The sequence below is a fragment of the Passer domesticus genome, chromosome 5, assembly GCF_036417665.1.
Source record: "Passer domesticus isolate bPasDom1 chromosome 5, bPasDom1.hap1, whole genome shotgun sequence".
Classification (NCBI taxonomy): domain Eukaryota; kingdom Metazoa; phylum Chordata; class Aves; order Passeriformes; family Passeridae; genus Passer; species Passer domesticus.
In genome coordinates, this window is record NC_087478.1 from 77,093,932 (window position 1) to 77,103,336 (window position 9,405).

Here is a 9,405-nt window from a genome sequence, read left to right on the forward strand (position 1 = left end):
CCCCACGCTCCCAGCACCAAAGCTGGTGACAGAGCAGAGCTTTGATGCCACCTGTAGGCAGCTTGTAGTGACGACTTGTGTTCATTAACAGATGGCTAGCTAAAGATCCAAGTGTTAAAGGGTTTTAAAATAATTAGAGAGTAATTCCAGGCTAACTCAAAAGAATCTTACCTACTAATGGGCTCAGGTTTAGAAATTTTTCCTGTGAATTGGAGATACATTAAATGTAAAACAAGTATCAGTAAAGGTGGGTAAATAGACATTTCCAGACATCCTGTCAGCCCTCACAAGCTAGCTTGCAGCTCTTTTCAGAATCCTCTCATTTGTACTTACATTAGGCCAGACTTACAAGAGAGCCTCAAACTTCTGATGTGGCTGAAATAACAATATGCTTGAGCCAAGGCTGCTGGTGTGACGCTTTTTATTGGGAGTGCTGCAACATCTCCTATGCTGCTTCTGCAGGCTGGAGCCTTTAAATGTGTGACATTTGTTTCCTACCCTCTGGAATGACTCGATGTGAGGAAGTTTGGAGTGCTGTCAGGAGCCCTGCACTGCATGGCAGTACCACACATGTGCATCATCTGTCTTGCTGTGCTTGGCAGGGCTCAGCTGAGCCAGGGCTGTGTGTGGGAGCTGGGCCTGCCCTTCTGCAGTGACAGCTGCAATGCAACCAGCCCCATCCTCTGAGAAAGGAAGGGAGGCAAAGGGAGGGAAACTTCTTCCTGGCTGTTCAGTTGTGCACTAAATAACCCACTTCACTGGGTTTGGGATCTAAGCACTAAAATTATTTAATTTTTCAAATTTAGCAGCTTTAAATGTTTTTGCTGTATAAAGGTGCAGATGTGCACTGACATCTGCACTATCCAGATTTAACGTTCCTTTCTTGGAAGAAGTTAAATTCTTATTAAAGCTAACTTAAAATTGATAGTCTACTTAAAATTTGTTAGTCTGGCCTGTCCTTTTTTGGTGGAAAGGAATATGAAGAACAGCCAGTCTGTGTCTAGAATTGACACTGAACTGAATCTATGAGAGTATAATTCACTTCCAAGGCCTAGGCTTGCTGTGAATTGGCCATCATCTGGCTGTAAGAGTCCTTTGGCATGTGTATCTCTTGCTTCTGGGACTGATGCTAAGGGAAACAGATTCCTTCTGAAAAGAGTGTTGTAGCTGTCCTGTAAAAGCAGGTGGTGCTTGGCATGGCTCAGCTTGGCCTGGCACCTGGCTTGCTGCAGGCTGCTTGCTTCCTGGAGCCTGGTCCTTGAAGTGCTGTTGCAGAGTGCTGTGGAGAGTGGCAGCTGGAGGAGATACTGGGTTGGAATCAGTGCTGTTGAGGAAACAGTGCAGTGGTTGATGCTTTTAACTGTGCAGCTGGAGAAACAGAGTGGTACAGCTTGGCAGGGAATGTCTGAATTGTTTTCACACATCTGAGAAAAGAGGGTGACAAACTAAAAGCACTTGACCTATCAAATAAATCTGTTGCTGGTTGAAATTTGATAGTTGTAAAATGCTTCCTACATCCTGGCAAAAATGGAAGATGTACTTGCTTTTCCTTCTGTGATAACAGCCACAGTTGTGACTGTTTGATAGCAGTTGTGACCTCAGTGTCTCCTGACATTCTTCACAATGGTTTGGGAATTATGAAGAATAAATGTAGGAGGCTGGGCCTCTTCTCTTTGTGATTAAACTGTCAGACGAGTCTTTGAGTTTGTCTAGAATGTCCCAGTAGTGACTGTTAAAGCCCTGCTGTGCTGTGTCCTCTGTTTCTCACCAAGCTTTTCGTAATGTTTCCTGATACTAAACATTTCTCACTGTTTCTCTTATCTTTAACAAATTACTCTCTCTTTGTGCTTCAGGGAAGATGGTGAAAAAAGTCTGTCCTTGCAACCAGCTCTGTAGTAATTATCTTATTTCTGTTATCTCCAATTCCTGATTGTAAATCTATTCATCAGCTTTTCCTGGTCACTGAAGCCTTATGTCCCTGACTCTGTCTCCAGCACAGCATCTGTCTGTCTGTGTTATGGCCTCTAATGTGTGCTCTGTCCTTAGATATTGGCTAGTCTGGTGCTGCTCTTGCAGCAGAATGGAGGCAGGCAGAACCTCCCCCTCCCTGTGCAGCTCTGCTCTCGCTCCTGAGAGCAATATCAGGGTCAGTTGCTCACTGTAACCTGCTGGAGCTGTACTCAGAGCAGCTGCTTGGGTTGGGATTTGATGGGGTTTATCACCTCAGTGATGGATCCAATTGCAGACACTCCTCCAACGTTTTAAAAGCCTAAGAGTAAGCCATCAGAGATCTCCAGTGTGTCTCCCAAAGCAAGAGATGTTCAGAAAAGCCTGTGTGTGCACATGCCATTTAAGACTGTTTTAAAGGTGTCATTTGACTGTGGTTTATGGGGGGGGGGGGGAAAAATCCAAGAGCAGAATTAAGGCATTTTAGGTAGTGGGCTGGAGGGAGAGAGCCTGTTTCACTTCAGATCCCTCATGTCAGAGCAGAACTGGGGATGGCTGCCGTGACCGAGCAGGAATGTGGGGGTTGTTTCCATGAATGCCACAAGTTGAAGCACTTGCTTTTCAGCCTCTTCTGGATGGCAGTTTCTGCAGGCAGTGAGTGTGTCAGAGCTCAAATGTAAAATTCCTGAGAAGTCAGTTTTAAATGGACCTTAGGTGAGAGCTCAGCTCTGATGCTGTAGGCCAGTATGTCTTTGACCTGAGACAGGAGCTCTCTGACAAAGTCACTTGGGGAGACAAAGCTCTGGCAGCATTTGTCACCTTGAACCAATCTAGTTCTTTGGAAAACTCTTAAACTCCCCTAAGGGATCTTTCATCTCTTCAGCTGAATGTGCTATAGTATATGCCTTGATTAACTCTCCCCCTTCCATGACCTGAGGAAGCTCTCTGGTGTAGGTCCAGGATCCAGAATACTCAGTGATTAAAGTGGAAATGTGAAATAGCACAAGTGGATGCTGGCCATCCTGAAGAGGATGAGAGCAAGTGTGTCAATTCCTGCATGAACCTCATGGTGGAATGTGATTATTACTGGTTTTGGCAGTGTTCCCCCTCCCCCAAGTAACTCTTCCTTGCTTTTGCCTCATTTGTACTTAACTTTACCTCTCACATCATTGCTCTTATTAAATTGTATCCAGAACCCTTCCCACACGATGCATGCTTAAGGTTCTTGTTATTCCACAGCAGACCTTCCTTGCACCACCCAGAGTGTCCCTGCTGCTCCCCATCAGTGCTGCAGCCTCACTCCTCCTCAGGGAACCTTTTTCTTCCCTTGCCGTGTGTTCTCGCATGTCTGCCCCCACTAACAACTCCTGTGGGCAGCCAGCCCGGGAGCCACTTCCATGCTTGAGCTGGAACTGGTGGGATCAATCTGTGTCCTTCCCTCCTCAGCACTACTAGAGGCAGTAACACTTTATTTGTCCTGCATAGTAAGTATGTCACCTTCCTAATCCACTCCTCAGTACGAAACATTCCTGCAGGGCTTTGGAACCAGTTCTTTCTTTGATGCAGTGGTGGCAAGGAACGTGGCTGGTGGCCAGGGAAAGTGGGACAGATGAAGGAACTGCCAGGCAAGAGACAGGGATTCTGTCATTTGGCCTTTGCAAGAGAGATGTGATGTTCATTGCTGGCATTTCTGTGATCCACCTCTAAATGGCTTCCCTTCAGAAATGCCTGCCATAAACTCAGGTTTTCATGGATTTCCCAGGTGCAGTCTCCTGAGGGAGCAAGTAGAAATATTTGAGGAACTTGAGGAATAGGTGAGGATGAGTGCAAGCAGTGCTGTCTTTAGCCCTGCTGATGCTGATTTTGTTGTTGGGTCTGCCCTAGTGGTTAACTGGCACTTCCACAGCTGTAAATGAGGATACTTTGCAGTACTGCTGGGAATTTAGGATCCTAGGTAATACATGACTTCTCTGCTTTGTGTTATGAGGTCTGCCTTTTGAAAACCTAGATTGGAGTGCAGTTGCTTGTTTACAAATATGAGTGGCACAGGAAGGCTATCCAAAACAAAGCCTCTAGGTTGATTCCCCCCCAACAGGATAATGTTCAGCAAGCTTTCCAGCAGAACTGAAACCTGGCATTTATGTGAAGGGGTTTTGTGTTCTTGCTGTGAAAAGAGAACCCTGTCAGCTTGTCTGAGGAATACCCTCACTTCTGCCTTCTTAAAGCTGTTAGTTGTTTGTATCTCAAATGCTTATTCTTCTGACTGAGGAAATCTGAACATAATGGCAAAAAAATGCTTTTAGAGGCAAAAAGCAAAATTTAATGCAGTGCAGACCTTCCCTGCAGATCCTGGCTGTTTAGTGGATGAAGACAGTCCCATTTGGTTATCCTCAAGAACATAAGTATGGCAGCTGTGGGAAACAACAGCAGCTCTTTCTGGCTGGGGATTTTTTTCCTTTTTTTTTTTTCTTTTGGTAAACTGGGTGAATTTTTCTCTTCATTTCACAAAGTGGAGATAATTTGCTACAGAGCAGCTGGCAATGCTGATTTTACTGCTCCTTGTTCAGCATCCAGCATTGCCCCCCAAGATGGAACTGACCTGTACCAGTAGTGGTTGCTGCTGATTGAAAGGTGTAGGATGAGAGAGCGACGTGCCTGTGCTGTCACTCAGTGCTGAACTCTAATGTCCTTTTTCTTCTACAAAGACCTGTAGGTTGTCACCACTCCCCTCTTAGGATGACCACTTGCAGCACTTCTTGCAAAGCAAACCTATCTGTGAAAAACTCTGAATCTGAGAAAATGCCTGTAGGAGTCCTTGCAGTTCCCACTTCAGTGTGTCCTGGAATTGAAACTCAGAATTAATTTGCATGGCGTTTTAACTCTTGGTGTGCCATTACCACAGTTACTGAATGCACTAGAGGCAGGCCAGCTGTGAGCCAGGTTGTGATGGCTGTGTTTGTGTTTGTAGGGACCAGCAGCACCAACACAGTGGGGGCTGCAGTGAACAGCCAGGCTCCCCAGAGCCAGCCCACGGCCATCGCCTCGAGCCGCAAGGGCACCTTCACAGATGACCTGCACAAGCTGGTGGACAACTGGGCTCGGGACGCCATGAACCTGTCTGGCAAGAAAGTTGGCAAAGGGCACAGCAACTACGAGGTGAGGTGTGACCCGTGGGTGTCCTTCTGTCTCCCTGGGGTTTCAGACATAGCCAGAGCACAGCTGGGGCAGCAGCTCTAGGGCACTGCTGACTGGCTCTTCACGTGGAGGATGTACTGCCTGCTGTGCAAGGGAAGGGGAAAACTAAAGGGGAGGGACAAATACCCACTGGGAGCAGATTGTAGACCAAGGGGTGGACTGGTGGTTTTTAAAGTCACACAGTTAAAGTTCTATTGGTTGTTGGATTACCTTTCAGGGCCCTGGAATGGCAAGAAAATTCTCGGCACCAGGTCAGCTCTGTATCTCTATGACATCTTCCCTGGGTGCTACACCCATCCCTGCAGCATCAGCTACCTCTTTAGGTCCCTTCAGCAAGGCCATGTGCCCCCCGCAGCAGTACGGTTACCCAGCCGCCTCCTTCCCCCCGCCCTGGAGCGGGGCAGGGGGGCCAGCACCACCACAGCTCGGCCAGTTCCAGCCCGTGGGGGCCACCTCTTTGCAAAGCTTCAACATCAGCAATTTGCAAAAGTCTGTCAGCAACCCTCCAGGCTCCAACCTGCGGACCACTTAGCCGTGCCCAGAGACCCTGCTGGCTACACCTCGGGACAGGACGTGGGGAGGGAGATGGGGCCCTGTATCACTACTAGTGCTGCAATGAACTGGTAGCTTGCCAGACTGGGAATGAATTTCTCTTTTGCAACCATTGCTGTCAACTCTCTGTAGCGGGAGTTTCCCCACACACGTGGAAGGGGGAGGAGGATGATCAGCATCCTTGTGATGGGACAGTGCTTTCCACCGAGGGGGGCGGCTCTCGTGTGGAGCGAGAGCTGTGAGCAGAAGCCAGGGGGTCAGTTCATACAGTCTTGCTGTTAAATATTTCTGGTTGGAGGCTGAATCCACACGTGTGGAGGTGGGAGAGCTGAACCCTAGCATGAGGCTTTAGCATGCTTCTCGCCTCTTCCTGAAGAACCAAGATCCAGAAAAAGCTGTCCAAATTCCCCTCCTCTCCCTGTCCCCAGTCAATAGTATCTGGCTCTGAAATGATGGGGCACACGAATGGACTTGTGGTGCAGCCCGTGCTTGATAGGTCATTACTGCTTTAAGTAAGATATTAACAGCTTTGACTGCAGCATTAGAGCAATTTAAATTGTTAAAAAAATTTTTAAAGTTCCCTGCGGACATGTACTTACCATCAGTTTTGATGTGGAAACACTGTGATTATATAAATGTTGTTGGACAACAGTAGTTTAAAAATGAGTGGAATATAGAGGGTTAAAAAAGTTAAAAAGAAAAAATGGGAAAAAAAGCTAGCTATATCCTTATACTTATTGGAGACACTTTAACTTTTTCCTTTGTATTTTCATTGTATTAGATAAATAAATGTGAATGTAAAATTGTATAAATTAATGTACTTGAATACTTGTCTGTTCTCCCAGTATGCTTGCTGGATATTTTAGTGCCTTGGACTTCTCTTGCTTCTGCAGTTTAGCGTCGTCTTCCCAGCAGAGCCCAGGGCAGAGGGCAGGTGAGGGCAGGATGTTGGTGCCCAGCGCCCGGGACGTTGGAGCAGGAGGTGGAGGGGAGGTCACCGAGGCTGCGGGGCGAGTTCTGCGTGTGGGAAACTGATCCAGGTGGGCAGAGCTGAACGTGTGGGGTGACAGGGGCCAGGTGGGCTGGGACGGAGGGGTGCAGGTGAAGCTACAACGAGACCTAACCAATATTGGCTCTGGAGGCAGGAGGGCTGGGTCAGAAACGGAGAGAGGACGGGGAGAACGTGTGTCTTTGGGAAAGGCCCAACTGAAGATGCAGTTTGACTCCAGCTGTGAAGTGGTAAAGATGTTTGGTCAGGATGTGACTTGAGGGAGAGGTGCCATTGCTCGTTGGCTCGGGCTTGTCTGCTGGGATTGCTTTTCTTACCTTTTATTTTTGGTAAAATTCATTTGAGCCAGGAACAGACTGTCCTGGTGCAACGTCCATTGCCGGCAATGGATGTACTTGAAGCAGCCGGCATCAAGAAGTTTCCTCTGTCTTACTTGGAGGATTTACAATTTTGTTCACTCTTAACAAATTTCAAGCTGGTACCAGGACTGTCACTGTCTGTCACTTGTCACCTCTTAGTACCTGTACTGTATCTTCTGCTTTGGTCATTCTCCCTTTTTCTGTTTAAGAAATACTGGTTTCCTTTTCCAAGTCAGAATAATACCAGCCAGTATTTATGTAGTGCTGCAGGAAGCTGTGATGGATGAGGGTGTAGCTTGGGAGGAGGTCATGGTGTCCTGGAGGCTGGTGCACCACAGGGGTGTTACTTGTCCACGTTTGTTTCCATGCCTGAGCGCTGTTCCCTGCTGCTCCTTAATAGGGAGTTTTGTGTCTGCAGACGTTGTCATGCTTTCGTTTTCCCGAAGAAACAGGCGAGATGCTTTCCGTTCCTGTGCCTCGCTCGGCAGCAGCTCTGGCTGCAGAGGAGCACGGAGCTGCTGTGGGACAGGGGAGCTCCAGGGGGAGCAGCGGGCTCAGGCCAGGAGGGAACCTCTGGAAGGATGGATGTGGATGCAGGGGGAGGCTCTTGAGCACACGCCCAGGGAAACAGGACCAGGACAGAGCTGAGGCAGTAATGAGGAAAGGGCAATACTCGTGGCAGAGGAACTGGTCAGCTGGATGCAGCACATGGTTATTTAAATTTGATCTAATAAGTTTGAGGTCGTTTTTTCACTTAATGTTATGCAAGAACTGGTTTTATTTACCATTGATTTTTTTTTTCTCCCTCCCTCTCCTCCTGTGGATGAATAACTGAAGTCTAGAGGAATAAACTAATGCTACTGAACTGTTAAATTATTTTGTTTAATATTACACTTTGAGTATCTTTTTCCACATAAAATCTGTTTCTGAATTACAAGCGTTTTCTTTACATTATTTAACAATGTACACTGTAAAAAAATAAAAATAAAAAAAATAAAATTAATTGAAACTTTGGGCTTCCCTGGCCGTAGTTAGTTGTGTTTTGCACTGAACCCTTCTCATATGACTGTGCCCCGTGCTGCAGTTTGTTACCTTTGTAGAATATGGAATGAAGCCATTCAAATAAACCCAACCTGCTTTGGTTGAGCTGTGGGTTTTCTTGTGGAACATCAGGTTCCAGCCCCTCTGTCCTGGTCCTGCAGTGATGTAACTGTTACCCACTTTACCAGTTTGTTACAGGAAATACAAGAAACCAAATTTAATGAGAACTGCTGGAAGGCAGTGACCAGTCACGAGCCTTTGGCCTTTAACAGGATACTCCAAAACAAGGTACTGCAAAGAGTAATTCCAAATGGATCTTGAGAAGGGCAGTGGCCTGAGGGAGGACAACGGATCAGCTGTCACTGCTTTTGTGGCCGAGACTGTCACCAGGCTGCCAAATGCACGCAGCTGTGGCAGCAGAGGTTGAGGGAGGGTGTGTCAGGGCGGGTGCTGTGCTTGCTTTTGGCACTGAGGGATGAGCAGGGTGTCCTGAGGGCCCTTCCTGACCCTTCTGTGCCCCCCTGCCTGCTCCTCGGGGCTGGATGGATTATTACAATAAGATCACCATACACTACAATGTGATGGTTGGCTCTCACAATTGAAGAGATGGATATTATGTGTGTGTTAAGATGTAAAAAGTGATGTTATTGTAATATGTCCTCCCATAGTCCTCTTTTCCCTCCCCCTTGTAACAGGCTCAGCAGTGGGGGCATTTGGGAAGGGTAAGATGATTACCAGGAGGCAGAACATGACAGCAGCTGACCTCCAGCTGGGATGTGAGAGAGTGATCTCCACTGATGGATGGCAGAGAAGGAGCTGACTGACAAAGCTTTGGGATGGGCTAAGGCTATAAAAGGCACAGCAGCCATTTTGCAGGAGAGCACGTGGCCGCTGGTCACTGAGACTCCCTGGGCTGTCATTTTTCTTTATTCAGTCCTTTGCTGTATTTTTGTTGAGTTTCAATAAACTTTTGAAATTTTAAAAGTGAGCGTAGTTTCTCACAAGAAGAAATTTGGTATTTCTAAACACTAATTGCTGCTGCATTTCTTTCCATTTTAAGAACAGCTTCTGTTATGAGTCATGCTGCGCAAGCCTCGAAGGGCAAAAAAAGCTCCCAGTAGAAGTTTTCCTGCCCTTTTCAAAGGGACCAATCCCGAGAGACTCCTTGCAGTGACTGGCAGAGGAGGCACGGCTGTATTAGCACTGTTTCCAGAGCCAAGGAAGCTGAGGCCGTTACATTTTTGTTACAGACTTTTGAATTTTTTTCATTGCAGAAGTTTGGAACAGCTTTGAATTCAGTGA

The 9,405-nt window shown here is 47.0% G+C and overlaps 1 protein-coding gene across 17 annotated transcripts in view; it reads left to right on the forward strand.

Annotated features, from left to right (window-relative positions):
- Positions 1-8,075, forward strand: part of WNK1 (WNK lysine deficient protein kinase 1) — a 98,282-nt gene extending 90,207 nt beyond the window's left edge. For 10 of the 17 annotated variants that reach the window (XM_064421224.1, XM_064421225.1, XM_064421228.1 and 7 more), the window contains 3 exons: positions 1,854-1,895; positions 4,916-5,103; positions 5,360-8,075. In XM_064421224.1, coding sequence (XP_064277294.1) covers positions 1,854-1,895; positions 4,916-5,103; positions 5,360-5,674 — 545 coding nt within the window. In that variant the 3' untranslated portion in view covers positions 5,675-8,075. The remainder of the gene's footprint in view (positions 1-1,853; positions 1,896-4,915; positions 5,104-5,359) is intronic. The other 7 variants (XM_064421226.1, XM_064421227.1, XM_064421229.1 and 4 more) reach the window with 1 other exon arrangement.
- Positions 8,076-9,405: the final 1,330 nt, after the last annotated feature.